The sequence below is a fragment of the Carassius gibelio genome, chromosome A25 (genome assembly GCF_023724105.1).
Source record: "Carassius gibelio isolate Cgi1373 ecotype wild population from Czech Republic chromosome A25, carGib1.2-hapl.c, whole genome shotgun sequence".
Classification (NCBI taxonomy): domain Eukaryota; kingdom Metazoa; phylum Chordata; class Actinopteri; order Cypriniformes; family Cyprinidae; genus Carassius; species Carassius gibelio.
Window position 1 is genome coordinate 20,037,968 of NC_068395.1, and position 17,533 is coordinate 20,055,500.

At 37.8% G+C, this 17,533-nt stretch overlaps 1 protein-coding gene across 1 annotated transcript in view; it reads left to right on the forward strand.

Annotated features, from left to right (window-relative positions):
- LOC127947396 (protein inscuteable homolog) overlaps positions 1 to 15,868 on the forward strand; it is a 53,873-nt gene extending 38,005 nt beyond the window's left edge. The window contains exons 7-13 of the mRNA XM_052544501.1: positions 4,251 to 4,376; positions 8,252 to 8,423; positions 9,154 to 9,332; positions 14,136 to 14,202; positions 14,349 to 14,504; positions 14,826 to 14,902; positions 15,334 to 15,868. Coding sequence (XP_052400461.1) covers positions 4,251 to 4,376; positions 8,252 to 8,423; positions 9,154 to 9,332; positions 14,136 to 14,202; positions 14,349 to 14,504; positions 14,826 to 14,902; positions 15,334 to 15,462 — 906 coding nt within the window. The 3' untranslated portion in view covers positions 15,463 to 15,868. The remainder of the gene's footprint in view (positions 1 to 4,250; positions 4,377 to 8,251; positions 8,424 to 9,153; positions 9,333 to 14,135; positions 14,203 to 14,348; positions 14,505 to 14,825; positions 14,903 to 15,333) is intronic.
- Positions 15,869 to 17,533: the final 1,665 nt, after the last annotated feature.

Below are 17,533 nucleotides of genomic sequence, written 5' to 3' on the forward strand. Positions count from 1 at the left end.
GTTCAGTTATTTAGGTGTTATGTATTTTGTGCTGCTCATTTCTTATATTTTATATGCCCAAGCATTTTCCTATAAGGACAAATTTGTCTGGGTTCTTATTGGTTAACTATGATGACAGTGATGGGGAGGCCTCATGTCCATTAGTCATCTGATAAGGTTTTACTTGTGTGTGTGTGTGTGTGTGTGTTTCTAATCAGATTGATACTGCCCTGTCCCATTAGCGTGCTGCATTGATCAAAGTGGCAGGCTTGTTTTCTGGGTCTGTGCCTTTGCTACTGAACATCTGCTCCTGTTAGTGTTCCTGTAGCTCAATTAGTAGAGCAATACGCTATCAAGCACAAGGTTGGGGGTTCGATTCCCTGGGAACACATGATAGGTAAAAATTGATAGCCTGAATGCACTGTAAGTCGCTTTGGATAAAAGCGTCTGCTAAATGCATAAATTTAATTTTAGAGAAATGACAACTGGCTGTTTGCTACCAGGCATCTGAATTCATCATTCACTTCCGTCTGCTGCAGTTCACTAATAAAATAAATAGATCATGTTAAAGATCTGTCAGCGCTTTTGTCTCTCCCTTTCTGTTTAATCTACACTCATTGTTCTAGTTTTTGTTCATAAATTCAATTCATACATTGAACATCACAGTTCAAAAATGAGGCAAACTTAACTTCACCAACATTGCACTGATATTGCTTTATAGTTCATAATGCTATTCAATATTTGAGACCATAGATAAACCTTCATCTTTCATGCATGAACCAGTAATGGACTGTTTTATATTTTTTGTTTATACAAATATATATATATATATATATATATATATATATATATATATATATATATATATATATATATATATATATATATATATATATGTAATGTGGGTTTTGTTTCATGTTTGGATTTTGTCATGTTCATGATTTCTGAACAACATTCATTAAAGTGAAGTGAAGTGACATTCAGCCAAGTATGGTGACCCATACTCAGAATTGGTGCTCTGCATTTAACCCATCCGAAATGCACACACACAGAGCAGTGAACACACACACACACACACACACACACACACTGTGAGCACACACCCAGAGCAGTGTTCATCATTTATGCTGCGGCGCCCGGGGAGCAGTTGGGGGTTCGATGCCTTGCTCGAGGGCACCTAAGTCGTGGTATTGAAGGTGGAGAGAGAACTGTACATGCACTCCCCCCACCCACAATTCCTGCCGGCCTGAGACTAGAACCCACAACCCTTCGATTGGGAGTCCAACCCTCTAACCATTAGGCCACAACTTCCCCATAAGTGACCCCAACTAAGCAAGCCAGAGACGACAGTGGCAAGGAACCAAAACTCCATCGGTGACAGAATGGAGAAAAAAAAATATATATATAGTGTAACAAACAGAATGAGACTGTTCACCCAAAAAAAAAGTGAAAGATAGGTGAAAGATAGTTTATTTGAATTCTGGTGCTCTCTCGTGGTGGCAGAGAGGTGACAGCGGCATGGAACCGAAACTCCATCGGTGACAGAATGGAGAAAAAAACCTTGGGAGAAACCAGGCTCAGTTGGGGATCAGTTCTCCTCTGACCAGACGAAACCAGTAGTTCAATTCCAGGCTGCAGCAAAGTCAGATTGTGCAGAAGAATCCTCTGTTTCCTGTGGTCTTGTCCTGGTGCTCCTCTGAGACAAGGTCTTTACAGGCGATCTGTATCTGGGGCTCTAGTTGTCCTGGTCTCCGCTGTCTTTCAGGGCAGTAGAGGTCCTTTCTAGGTGCTGATCCACCATCTGGTCTGGATACGTGCTGGATCCGGGTGACGGCAGTGACCCTCTGATCTGGATACAGACTGGATCTGGTGGCTACAGTGACCTCAGAACAAGACAGAAACAGACTAATATTAGCGTAGATGCCATTCTTCTAATGATGTAGCAAGTACATAGGGTGTTATGGGAAGTGTTCCCGGTTCCGGTTTACCTAATTAATGCAGCCTAAAAATACTTTAATGGATTTGGATAATAAAAGCATATTAGTATTTATGTGTAAGCCAGGTTAAAGAGATGGGTCTTTAATCTAGATTTAAACTGCAAGAGTGTTTGTGCAGCATTGGTCTGCTCACTACCTCATTCACCATGGAACTGACGTCATTCTACTACCTCTTCAGTTAGTTAAATAAAATAACTGCTCTTGTTGAACCCTTCGTCACTTTAATCAGACGGAATAAGCTTTTTTTTTTTTTTTGCACAAAAAAATATTTTTATCTCCACTGTTTGTTCACTTCACTGATTTGCACTCTATCTGCCATGTGCCTAGCGCTGCTTTATTTAACTTTATTTTTAAGTTTATTATATGTCTTTTTAAATTCCCTTATTGTATAGCTGTATCTTATATTTTATATTTGATCTAGATTTTTAGGCTCCACTGTTAGTGTTATCTGTCTGAGAGTAATGCAATTTCGATTCTCTGTATGTATGTACTGTACATGTGGAAGAATTGAAAATAAAGCATACTTGACTTGACTTAACTTAACACTAGTGATGTGTTTATCAACCTGTTAAAGAACTTTCTGGTCTGAGATGGTGCTGTTGCCATATACCACACTTTGATGCAGTTTGTTAAGATGCTTTCAATTGTGCATCGATAAAAATTTAGAAGGATGTCGGGGGAAAGGTGAGCCTTCCTTTTACTTTCTAAGGAAGTTAAGGCACTGTTGCGCCTTTTTGATCAGAGTGGTGGTGTTGTGGGACCAGGAAAGATTATCAGAGATATGGACAGCCAGGAATTTGAAACTATATAAACTCTCTACCTCAGCCCCATTAATGTAGATTTTATGGATGTGTGTGTGTGGTCTTCCCTAATCCGCCGGGGGTCCACAATTAGTTCCTTGGTCTTCTGGGTGTTGAGTGGGAGATTATAATTTTCAAACCAGACTGCCAGATGCTGAACCTCCTTCCTGTAGGCCATTTCATAGTCACTGCTGATCAGGCCAAAAACGTGATACTGTCTGCTGATTATGGAGTAAGAGCCATATACAAGTATGCAGTCGTGGGTGAAAAGGGAGTAGAGAATTGGGCTTAGGACACAGCCCTGTGGTACACCAGTGTTCAAGGTGAGGATGGAAGAGTTAATCCTAACGATTGTAGTCTGTTGTTGAGACATGTCCTTAGGGAATCTAATATGCTGATTTGTTGTACATTTCTTATTATTATCACAGATGAAAATGGTTGTGTTGTAATTTTGAAACCATAAAACAGTGTTTTATCAGGATTTAATGCCAAAACTAAAAGTTAGTAAAAACAGCATTTATTTTAAATTAGTGTTTTTGTTGTTGTTGTTTACATTACAAATGAAATTTGTGTCCATTTTGTTAAATTTAATATGTCCTTGCTGTATAAGTGTATACGTAGATATTTTAATGCTTAAAAAACTCTTTAGTATATACAGATTATTAAAATTAAGTTAATTAATTATTGATTACAGCTAATAATTATAAATCTTTCTTAAAGGAATGTATGAACATGATTGCATAGGAACACCAAACCATTTGATGTCATGGTTAGTAAAAGAAAGGATAATAAGCTAATAATAATAATAATTTACACTTAAACAATGAACAGTAAATTTAATTGAAAGATAAAAAAGGGGCGCATTTAAAAAATTGTGATAGTTACCCATTGCTAAATGTTTTTTCGTCAATAAACCCAGAGACAGAACAGACTGGTGGGCATGAGAAAGCTGAAGCCTGGTGTGTTCATGTGCCTTTGTGAATATCCTGCAGATTGAGGCTCTCTAGTGTGGCATCGCGTGGCCCCAGGATGACGCGCTGATCTGCCCATATAATTAAGCTTATTCACATAATGACAGTGGTTAGCTCGTCTCGCAGTCATTTTCTCTGTAGTGGCGACCGATTTCTGTCATCCACAGTTCTGGGTTAAAGGATGCTGATCTTATTACTGATTTCTGTAAACAACAACACACACTCACTCACTCACTCACACACACCCCTGATTTACCTGATGTACCTATTCATATATTCACGCAGCATATATATATATATATATATATATATATATATATATATATATATATATATATATATATATATACTAAGTATATTGACTTATTTAACTCTGTATTAAGTTTTACATTTTTGAAGATACATATCCACTTAAATGTTACTGAAGGTTGGATTTTTCTCAGCAGATTAATAACTGATATTTGAATGCACTTATTAAAGCAGACGGTTTGTGTGGTCCACAGGAGGGAGCTGTGGTGGCCCTTCTTAAGATCTGCAGACAGGACTGCTTCAGTACTCTGTATGCACAGGCATTGAGGACTGTGGCTTCTATCTGCTGTGTTGAAGAGGGCATCGGCCAGCTGGAAAAGGTATCAGTTTCTCAGCATACACATAAAAGCTCCCAGAAGAGTGCAGCAGAATCTGTATGAGCTGTGAATGCAGTATCTCTCGTTTATTATTTCATGTATATGTGTATATACATACTTTTTTTCTGTGATGACAGTGTATTCAAGCCTTTAGATTAATTTTCACAGATATTATTTAGACGGAACATTTAACTTCACAACACTACCAATCTGTAGATGTGAAAAGCTTATCACCACATCAAATAAACCAACTGATATATAAAGCCAGCAGCTACATCGCCCTGCAGCCCAGTGCCTGTATGGGAGAACACCTGGGATAACTAGGATGCTGCTGGATGAAGTGTAAGTGATGCCAGCAGGGGGTGCTCAACCTGTGGTCTGTGTGGGTCTTTAAGCTCCAGTAAAGAGGATACTATACTGTAAAATCACCATCCTTCGGATGAGATGTTAAATGAGGTCCTGACTCTCTGTGGTCATTAAAAATCCCAGAATGTCTTTTGAAAAGAGTGGAGGTGTGACCTCGGTATCCTGGTCAAATGTATCCATTGGCCTCTGACCATTATGACCTCCTTACAAATCCCCATATCTACTGATTGGCTTCATCACTCTGTCTCCTCTGCACCAGTAATTTGGTGTGTGGTGGGTGTTCTGGTGCACTATGGCAGCCATCGCATCATCCAGGTGGATGCTGCACACTGGTTTTGGATGAGGATTTACCCCCTGACAATGTAGACTGCCATGAGTGCTTAGAAAAGCAGAAAAGCACTACATAAATGTAATGAATTGTGTGATTAAATGAATTAATTATACACAAACACACACACACACATATATATATGTGTGTGTGCTCAACTAGAATGCTTAACTGTTTAAAGTGAATTGCATAGGAAGACATTTTTTATTAAACTGTAATATATATATTTGTGAGTATGTAGAGGATTGATTTGTACTTACACAAATCTGATATGGCCACGGCCAGTTATTCCTACTCACCTGCTCAATATATTAGTGATAACGTTTTTGTAGTATTAGCGGCTGGTGAGTAGTTTTATAGTTTGTGTAACAGTGCCACTGTGTGGTGATATATTACATAAATTGAACAGCATTCTGAAACTGCACAGATTACTGTAAACCCTATCACTTTCAGCTCAGAAATACCATGAGTTTGATTCATTTATATCTTTGAAGGGTCTGAGTCTGCATCAGAGAAAAAACAAATAACAATGTGTTCTCATATACTGCATATCATACAGTCATAAACTCTATACAGTTTATATGACTTCATAATGTGCTATGGTAAACTGAATATACTACTTTATGTAAAAGCTCTCATATACTACTATGTAGTGTAAATAATTTTTTAGTCATTTAGTGGATAAAATGACATTTGGACAGAGGTCAAAAAGATGCCATGTTTTCAGATATTTCAGATATGTTTTCAGAGATTTAAGACAGCACAATACAAATGTTTTAACTTCAGAAGAGTTAAGAAATCAATATTTGAATGAATTTTAGTGGAACTCTAAGAGACAATATATTATATAAAATATAAACAATTTGGGATAAATGTTATTTTGGATTAAAGCAAATATAAACATTTTATTCAAACACATACCTACTAAATACATTCGATCCATAGAAACAGATCATTTTCAAGTGGTCTCTTTTTTCTATAGTTGTGTATATATACAGGTGCATCTCAATAAATTAGAATGTTGTGGAAAAGTTCATTTATTTCATTAATTCAATTCCAATTGTGCAACTTGTGTATTAAATAAATTCAATGCACACAGACTGAAGTAGTTTAAGTCTTTGGTTCTTTTAATTGTGATGATTTTGGCTCACATTTAACAAAAACCCACCAATTCACTATATCCCCTGCATGGTTCAAGTGAGCCAATTCCTCTCATGTGGCACAGATCGGATATGACCGGTGAACGAGTAAGCAGGAAACATTGCATGGATCCCGTTTTTTTTTTCAGATCGGATTCAGGCCTCATTCATATGTGGTAATAAATCGGATATGTGCATTTGCGTGTGTCCTGTAAGCAGACAAATCGGATATTCCCCAGTAAATGCGAGTCGTAATTCATTAAAAAAGTGACGTCAACTCAGGTGGACACCACCAAATGAGATCATATGACTTATAGGCACGATGGAGGACGAAGCATACACACAGTGGAGCAATGCCGAGGTTTCATGTCTTTTTAAGTCTTTGCAAAAATGCAGGGTTGTTACAGAAATAAAGGGCTCTCCTTTTTTTTCTCCGCCGTGAGACCAATGTTTTGCTGATTTTTTTGTTGGCTTTTCAAAATATTGTGGAAAGCAAAACACTGTATAATTTTATTTGCATATACATCCATTGTATTTCGTGCTGTTTTGCTTCCTTTTCCGGGTCAGAACGTCTGCGTTTGGTAATTTCAGCAGTGTATAGTATAATTTGCAAAAAACGGGTACGGGTCACTTTTAAAAGATGATGTAAGCGGGTAGTCAAAAAAATTTGATGTAGTCAGAAAATCGGATTTGGGCATCAAGACTATCATGCAGCCAATCTCAACTAATTAGGACATGGTGACATGCCAATCAGCCAATCAACTCAAAGCAACTGCAAAGGTTTCCTAAGCCTTCATAAAGGTATCTTAATCATTAATACCCTTCATAAGGAGAGTAAACCAAAACATTCATTGCCAAAGAAGCTGGCTGTTCACAGAGTGCATTATCCAAACATGTTAACAGAAAGTTGAGTGGAAGAATCACAGACTTTTAGCAAAATTAATTCAAGAATTTGAGTGAACTTCACAAGGAATGGACTGAGGCTGGGGTCAAGGCATCAAGAGCCACACCACACAGACGTGTCTTAACTGGGCTAAGGAGAAGAAGAACTGAACTGTTGCCATTGATCCAATGTCCTTTTTTCAGATGAGAGCAAGTTTTGTTTCTCATTTGAAAACCAAGGTCCGAGAGTCTGGAGGAAGGGTGGAGAAGTTCATATCCCAAGTTGCTTGAACTCTAGTGTTAAGTTCACCTCCATACCATGCTGAATTGAGGCAGTAATTAAAGCAAATGGAGCCCCTACCAAGTATTAAGTACAAGTACACAAAAGGTTATTGCAAAGGAGGCTAGCTGTTCACAGAGCTCTGTGTCCTAACACATTAATAGAGAGGTGAAGGGAAGGAAAAGATGTGGTAGAAAAAAAAGTTTACAAGCAATAGGGATAACCGCACCCTGGAGAGGATTGTGAAACAAAACCCATTCAGAAATGTGGGGGAGACTGACAAAGAGTGGACTGCAGCTGGAGTCAGTGCTTCAAGAACCACTACACACAGACGTATGCAAGACATGTGTTTCAGCTTCGCATTCCTTGTGTCAAGACACTCTTGAACAACAGACAGCGTCAGAAGCGTCTTGCTTCAAAAAGGACTGGACTGCTGCCGAGTGGTGCACAGTTATGTTCTCTGATAAAAGTACATTTTGCATTTCCTTCAGATATCAGGGTCCCAGAGTCTGGAGGAAGAGAGGAGAGGCACACAATCCACATTGCAGTTAGGTTAATGTTAAGTTAAGTAAAATAAGTTTACTTGCAAATTTACTCATAGTCAGTAGAAGGTCTGCTGAGGTACAATTAAAGTCAGGTGTTAGCAGACATTTAGCAGATAATGTACTAATTCTCCAACGAAAGTTTGTTGACAAAGTTACTTATAGTTAATAGAATGTTTAAATATAGTATGACTGTCAAAATAAAATGTTTCCTAGCTTTATTATAGCTTAGCAAGTCACATGACCAATCTGTAAAATTGCCATTTCACATAAAATCAAAGCTAATCCAGCAGTTTAATCCAAAGGTTTAGTTTGACGTGTTCATCGGTTGTGTTACTCAGGTGGATGGGATCCTGTTTCTGGCAGACATCTTAACAGACAGCACATGTGCAGAGGGGACTCGAGCGGAGGCTGCGGCTGTGATGGCTCAGATCACCTCCCCCCATCACACCTCCACACAACACCTCGGCAGCTTCCTTGAGAGTATGCAAGACATTGTCACAGCCCTCATCAGTGAGTTCAAGCAGCGTTTAATGTTTGCACACATGCACAATTGGAGAAAATAAAATGACTTATTAATGAGGGGTGAACCACTCTACTCCTGGTGGCTTACATTCCTTCAGACTTCAGTTCCACCACTGTGTCAATACATCTGTCCATTGTTTTCAAGAAATACCATGGGTCCATATAATGCCAAATATGTACCAATTTGGATGCATGTTACTAAGGCATTCTTCCGTACAACAGCCATTCGTTGCCATGGCAAGTAAACCCCAGAGAACTTTTCTTTTTTCTTTTAGTGGACATTTACACCTTTGTGCCACTGTGCTCTCCCCTTTTTGGTCATTCGTGTTAAATTGGATTGGTTGATTTTAAACTAAATCTACCCGTAAACCAGACCTACAAATGCAGCCTAGAAATGTCCCGCAATACAAGAAGAAAATAAGAAAATAAAGGTACAGGGTAGCGTCTTTAGTAAATACACCACCACCCATTTCTAGTGCATCATATTTTTTTTCCTTAGTGCACCTTCAAGGAAGGCATTAAGTTATCAAAATGGTTGAGTGTGAAAACGAGACTGAATTCCTGTCTCAAATTGTGTTGGGAATTATTTTTCTTTTAAATGAGCCTGTTATAATTCAGCTGAATTACAAAAAAAAAAAAAAAATGTAGCTTGTCAAACCGCAATCAGTTTTAAAAAGCTTACTAAACAGTGGCCGATTGTTCACTTATTCATCTGCAGATCTGTGTAAGAGTGCTTCCTGTGGTGAAGTGTTTCTGTTGGCCTCAGCAGCTCTGGCCAACATCACATTCTTTGATAGCATGGCATGTGAAATTCTCCTGCAGCTCAATGCTGTCCACATCCTGCTACAGGCCTGCAGAGACCGCCAACGAGTCGACACGCCATACTCCAAAGACCAGGTACTGATCTAGCAGTTTTACAGACACATAAATACACCCCATGTTTGAAATTACAATGTGTACTACTTTAGTTTTGCATTTTTGTAGTTGTTATTTACACATTGTTCCTCTTTCCTTCAATTTGTAATTGACTTGCCCGCTAAAACACTTACAGCAATGTATGAATAAGACAAATTAACACAGTGAGAACAGTACAAAACAAAATTTTATATTAGCTTACAAGGTCAGAAAGATTAGTTTTAGAAGCAGGAGTTTAACAGTTTTAAGTAGTTTTAAGATTTAGGGTTGAAAATCCATGCATCTATCAGAGTTGCATAATAACAATAAATACTTAATTACTGTACACTATTTGGATATTTCTCTTTGTGGTCACCACAGTGGAATTATTCACACACAAGTGATGTAATGTAACACAAGTTGAGTCAGGGGTGTGCATTATACAGCATCGTCTGTGTCTGTTATAAGTAAGTGTTGTTATAATGATGTGCAATCTGATGTTATCAAATAGGCTAACTTATATCACCAAATCACGCAGAGTGCACACACATTGATTTATCAGTCCATTAAAACTCAATAAATTGCAGACTCTGTATGTTTTTTATATTTATAAAATTTAATGTAGGCCTTGATAACTTAGATTCCAGATTTTTTTCTTATGTTAGAATGAAAGAAACAAAATTCTGGAACAAGTGCTTCTTATTCTCACCCAAAAATACAAAATGGAAGAAATCTTGCTACTCAAGCTGTGTATGAACATTTATATATATGAATGTTTTTGTGTGTGTGTGTGTGTGTGTGTGTGTGTGTATATATATATATATAATTTCATCACACATCTCCCAAAACAAAGAATCAATTCTGCTGAAATGAGTTGCAGTAAATCCAGTCTCACTTCTTTAATTTATCTATGTAGGTTAGTAACAAATTTGCATCATGCCAGCCTGTGATCTTCATTGGCTACCTGTGAATAATATTCTCGGTAACACTTCATTTTAAGGACCAATTCTCACTACTAACTAGTTGCTTATTAGCATGCATATTACTAGTATATTTGTTGTTCATTAGTACTTAAAAAGGACATATTAATCCCTTATTCGGCATTACCATATTTTCGGTCCTTTAACACCAACCCATACCTGACTCCATTTAATATGTGACCCTGGACCACAAAACTTCTTAAGTCGCTGGGGTATATTTTTAGCAATAGCCAAAACAACATTGTATGGGGCAAATTATCTTTTTTTTTTTTTGTACCAAAAATCAATAGGATATTAAGTAAAGATCATGTTCCATGAAGATATTTTGTACATTTCCTACCGTAAATATATTAAAACTAATTAAAATTTTTGATTAGCAATATGCATTGCTAAGAATTCATTTGGACAAATTTAAAGGCAATTTTCTTGGTTATTAGACTGAAGTAATTGGCTAAAATATTTGGATGGCCGCTCTTATGTTTGCACATTCTAAAAGCATTCACACACAACCCGTAAAGGTCCCATAAAGACACGTGTCATCAGGATGTTATGTGTAGCATGAGTCAAAAACGATAGGCACGTTAACGTTCCTTTAAAACTGGCGAACGATCTTAGCTCCAGCGTGGATACTGAGGAACTACCTGATCTCTGCTTCATTACAGTTTTCACATTTTTTTTTTCATCACAAATGTTGATCTGCCTTCAAAACAGCTGGTAAAATAGTCATGCGACAACGTGCATCATCACTCCGACACACCCTTTACGGCATTAGTTCTTGCTTTTGTTCACACAGATCTCGTTCTGGGACTGAACCTGGCAATGTTACTAGGTCCCTGACCCGGGATCAATCCCGGGACGTGCTTGCGTTCACAAAGAAGGCAACCCGGCAATGTTCCGCCAATTTTCCGGGTCCAACGTGCAGTGTGAAAGGGGTTTAAGTACACTTGAACCAATACCAAGCGTTAGCCGGATCTCTAAAGATACTGTACTCTACAGAGACACACTATGGCCTTTCTGGCTACAGAATCACCCTTACACTTTTGCTGCAATCTTTTAAATACAACACCAAGATGAAACATCCCCCAAATGGAGGTATGCACAAACAATTAGAATTGCAGTAAGCCAAGTCCCAGACCTGGGTGGTTTTACACCTCAGTTGGAACAGAAGGTAATTTACATTGAAGACCCCGAGGAAGGGCACACACAATACTGTTAGCAAAATATCTCTTAACTCTTAGGATCTGTACTATCTTTTAGTCTACTTTTGTAAGACTGAGGCCATTGTACCACTCATCCTGAGATGATTCAAATGCTACAAAGCATGCCTGTAAATATTACATGTAGAACATTATTCTATTGACCATTCTGAGTGAACCAAGTGGAGGGAGGATGGGTCAGGAAGGGGATGAGAAGGAACTGATAACAGATGTGAGAGAGGTGTTTCTTGAAGATGGTCGTGTATGTTTGTATTGTCTGTTTCTCAGGAGATCAAAGTATCTGAGGTTCTTTCATCCTTACACATCAACAGATGAACGGGTCTCTGTGCATCAGGCCTAAAGAGAAAATTTGAAGATGGGCAATGTTCTGAAGATGAAAAAAGCTAACTTTATAATGTTCTTAAAATGAGCATTAAAAGTCAGCTAGTTATCAAAAGTCCCCCCTAAGTTCCACACCTGGACAGAAGTGGATATTTGGCTATTGTCCACAGAAATGTTACACTTATTAAGATTTCTGTTTTACAACAGTTAAAGAAAGCTTAAGCCAAAGCCATACTTCTGGATAATCTGCCCCAGAAGCAGCATATATACACTGTAACAGTTTTGGACCCGGTTCCCCAAAACTATGTAGTTCTTAACCTATTCCTTCACCTCTCTCTTAACATTATGGCACAATTCCCGACACATTCGTACGCTAAGTATAACTTCTGTAAGTCACACTTTCGTAAGGTTGTCTGGACCATTCATAAGCTCTCTCTTAGTGTTGTTTGAGCTCAAGTCTCTAGTCACTGCCACTGTGCAGCAGTCTTTAGAAATCAGCGCAGCGCAAACTATGGTATGTTGACAATGTTGTGGCTCAACAATGATTTTATGTTATGGACATTTTAAGACTAATAATAAAATATGTTCGCAATGGATACAGGCCTATTTATGAAGTTGACTTTATGTGGTAGCAGAACTAATATAATGGTAATTAGCCTAGGCTATTTCGTAATGTCATTAAAGCGTTTAAATTGGCAATCACTTTTGATAATTAAAATCTGGCAAACAATTTTGCTCTAAATGGCTAAGATATATAAATGGATAAGCATGGTGGTGTCGACCAACTATGGCAGTGATCCAACGTGTCCTTGTATTGAATCAAAGACGGCGCCGACCAAACAACGTTTAGTCCATGTCAATTTTTTTATTCGGCAAAACTTAAGCCCTTTTGACATTTTGCCTGACGTGGCTATATAAAAAAATTAGCTTCCCAAGACAAGTCATTATGGAGCTGCTGGACCTTCTCAGACCTGCGCTTGCCAGCCTAATGCGGCGGAATTTAGCTTTAAGCCCTGAAGTCCAGCTGCTTGCAACAGAGAGCTTCATCGAGGTCGTAGGAGAGGGCATTTTACTGATAACTTAATGTTATCACTTGATGTTAAAATAAATGTTACTGGAATAATTTGAGGAATGACAATTCGTCAGTTCATCCGACATGATGTCTCCGTTACATATGTAATCGAGATGTTCTTTGTCCACAACATCACAAATTGTAGCTGCTGTATAGTTTATAAATCGAGTGTTCAGATGCACAAACATGATTGTATCTAGGCAGACACAACCACTGGATACAATAGAATCTCTCTGAAGTTAGGAGAGATTTGAAGAACCATGCAAGGATGAGTGATGACGATCCTACAACATTTAGACCAGACTGTGTTTATACCAGCATTGATTACAGACTAATTCCAGCAAGAGCTGGATAAATATATTTGGGCCAGCAAAGGAGATTTAATGATCGCAACGTTTACAAAAGCCAGGAGGCAAAGAGTGTTCAAATGGAATGAATTCAGTAGAGGAGTATTTTGACGTGCTGAAGACCAGATAATTGAGATAAATCTTGCCATAAACTCCATATAATACCAGAACAGAAGCAAGTAGAAACCAGCAAGGCCACATATTAGCTGCAGTTGTAATCCAAAAAACAAATATATCAAGTCCTGGCTGGTCAAAAGTCAATGGAGTCACCACAAAGACTACATCCAATAAAACAATCAAGATCATACAAACAATGTATTAACATTGTAATGGAGAAGCAGGACCACAGTTGCACCAGTGAACTCCCAAACCCAATATTCTTTGGATGATTGCAAGTCAAAGAACCCACACCAGAATCTCTATTATTTCTTTGTTATTCTGTGCACCAGAATGTAGTGGGGCATTATCTTTCTGATCATTTTTGGCAGTTCTTAAATTAAAGGGATAGTTCACCCCCCCCCCCAAAAAAAATCTCATTATTCACTCATCCTCAAGTTGTTCCCAACATATATCCAATTGTTTATTTTGTGAAAAATAAAAGAAAATATTTTTAAATGTCTCAGAGTTTCTGTTTGAGTCTGTTCCAAGACTTTACCATGTCAGTTGGGTCCAGTGCAGTTATTTATTTTCATTAATCTTCTTTTCTGTTGTACAGAAGAAAATCTTGACATGATGTGGAGTAAATGATGACAAATCTTGGGATCTTGGGGATAACAATCCGTTAAACCTTTTAGTTTGTTTGTTTTTTAATATTGCAGTATTTGTTTCCCCAGAATCACAGTAATGGCACAATGCTTTGTTCCTCGTAGGTTGTAACAATTCTTGCAAATCTGTCTGTTCTGGAGCAGTGCACTGCAGATGTTCTAGAGGAGAAGGGTATGCAAGCACAACAGCCACAAATTCACTATCTGTAGGCAAAACATTCAAGGCAAAATATTTTTGTATCTTCCAGATGATTACAATGTAAATGCAACTTTTCAATGTGGCCTGTAATGTCTGAGTGTTGTGGATGCTTAATGAAGGTGTTGAGCAGCTGTTGGTGTTGCTGAATGAGAAGCCATCATCTTCCAGTCCGTCTGAGAGTGCAGCATGCGAGCGAGTTCAACAGAAAGCTGCCGTCACACTGGCTCGTCTCAGCAGAGACCCGCTGGTTGCCCAGACAGCCATACAGCTCAAGGGTACAATGCAGCTCAAAACAACTATATCTGACTATTTTCACACAGCTAATATTTAGCCCAAAAAGGGACGTGCACTGCACTGCAAATACTGCACAAGCATATCTCAGCAAAACCTTTAGTATTTATTGCTTAGATGCCTGAAGTTCACTCAGACGTCCTTGCAGAGGAAACAACATGCATAAATAAAATACTGTGAATACTAGATAACATTAAAAAATTTATTTATATAGTATGTATATCTTTAAAATGATATTTAGGTTTCAGTTAGACCTTATGCAATAATGTAGTTTTAAATAATTGAGCCTTTTAATTTTTCCTCAGCTGTTCCTCGTCTCATTGAGTTGTGTCGGTCACCAGGGGAAAGGAACAACAGTGATTCAGTGCTTGTGGCCTGTCTGGTAACTATAGATTTTAAATACATTAAGCATAAAGCTGTGTTATATGTATTTATATTAATAATTAGCAGAAATGTCTGTTCTCTTTTGCTATATAAATATACAAATATTCCTGAAAATATGCATTTATAGTGTCATTAGTTAGCTGTGATGAAACCTAACATATAGTTCAGCAGACAATTAAGTCAATTACCTGATCTTAAAATCTATCAATTGTATGTAAACTGTGACTGTACATAAAAATAAGGTTCAAACTAACTTCTGTAAGATAATTCTTAAAGATTAAAATGTCAGTGGACTTTCTTAGTTGATCCCAAAATATCAGCATAATCATAAGAGCATAAAATCTTGAGAAAATAGTGCACTTTATGTTTGAGGACATTTGTAGAATATGTGTTGTACATAAATTATAATCTCATCTGTATCATTGACAGGCTGCTTTGAGGAGGCTTGCGGCTGAATGTCCAGACAGTATTGGGCCCAGTGACCATCAACAGCTGATTAAGCCCAGACTCGTCGACTCTTTCTTGTTGTGCTCCAACATGGAGGAAAGCTTTGTCTGAGAGTCTCTCTGAACTAAAATGGGAAAAGAACATTTTTGTGCAATTTTTGCTATATTTATTTGTTACCAACACAAACCAAATTGGCTGATGTGTATGTTTTTGTATACAATATCCAGCCATCTGGTCAAGAACATTAATCATGCATGACAGAAATTTTAAAAAGGCATAAGCTTTCCTAAGGCCTAAGAAAATCATAGAACGGAAGTATCAACAAAATTAAAACTCATATTCAGCTGCAATTGTGCTTGAAGAACCAAACATTTTTAAATGTATCATTGTGTAAATTTCGTATTCAAATTAATGTAAATGTAAAAGTGATACCACATCTAGGATCAGCCTATATAATGCTGAACACTATTCAAGTAATGTAGCAAAAGCATGTCTTGAATAAAGCAAAACCACTAAATCTGGGTCTGTTAATTGTCTCTGTCCATCTATGATTTTTATTGGAGATATTAATATTCATATCGTTGTGCACACTTGCAGCTATTCAGCATATTCTTCCTTCCTACTCCCACTTTAATTTCTTCCTCTTCTTACCAATGGCTGTAATAAATGTAGATGCCTACACTTTTGTGCATTATCCCAATAACATTGGCATTTATTATTTATCCCCTTTTTTATTATTGATTTGAATTCTGCTTTACTATATGTTATTTGCATATCTGTATTTTCTCTTGTGTAAGAAAAAGTGACAAGGACGTTGAAGATCTTTGATGAAAAATAAATTTTATTACAGAGTAGCAGTGATAAAGTACAAACAGCACTTCAGATTCAGAGTAGTCGGAATAAACCCAGAGCATCCTGAGTTCAAACCTTTTATACATTTTCAGTTTACCACCCTTCATGTAAATTAGGTTGCTGTTGTCATTACAGCTGTGGTCTATATGTTAATCAAGTTCTGACACCCCTTTTTCTGAGGTGGTTCTCAGCGTCCCACACCTGCTTCCGTTCCACAATAGGTCACCATTTGCTCAGGATGTGATCATCCCAAATTGACTGCAAACAACACAACTGTTGACACTCTTCTCTATATTAATTAAGCCATTTTGGGAATTTAGCATAATCAAACATATTGTGGAGGGGAGTCTAGGTCGGGGCAGACTAAAGATTCTCAGAGACCCCATCTGATGCTCTTGGCCCCCCCAAAAAAGCGTCACACCCACACAGATAACACCTCCCTTCCGGGGGCAGGTGCCCAGTGGTCTTGAAACCCTGCCTTAGGTTGTCCCCCTCTGGCCAAAGGAGAATCTCACCTGTCATCGGGGCAGGGGGATTTGGAGAAGAGCACACAAATTTTCTAAATTTACTAAACATTTTGACAGTACAAACCTAGCCAAAGGTGCAAAAACGTAAATCAGGCAACATAGTTTGCAACATAGTTTATTTAGTCACTTGCATTGTGTCCATTCTTTCAGTGTGAAGGTTCTTTGTCCATGTGTGCATTCAGTAGACAATTTTCTGCATTCGAGTATGCATATGTTTGTCTCTTTCTGGTGTCATGTACAGAGAGTCTGTCTTTGTGCATTTCTCATTTCATGTTTTCCATCTTGCTGATAAGACTACTTTCCACAGTCTCTGAAAATGGTTTGATCTCTTTGTTTCTCTTTTCCTCTCTTTGTCCATTCATTTCAATTTTGAAAAGTCCTTATGACTGTAGTTGAAGTTTGTGAAGTTCCATCAGGTCCATCCATGCCATTGTGGGTCTCAGATTTCTGGTTCTGACTATCACTCTGTTCTTTAAGAAGTCCATTCTGTTGTGGAAGTCCCCTGGCTCCACTGGTTTTCTTTTCCTTCCTTTCCTTCAGATGACTGGATCATCTTTCTCCAGGAGGGTACACATTTCAAACAAACATCTCAATGCTCATTCCTGAAATGAGATCAATAAGAAGAGGTAGCCCCCCCACCCTTTCCCCCACAAAAATCTTTTCACGTTGAAAACATCAAAGCTATAGAAATGTAATCACAAAATTAAATTAAATAATTTTTTTAAATTATATTCAAATATTAATGCCGTAAACACTTTTCTCATAAATTATAAATAATCAACCCCCTTTTGATAGTGAACATA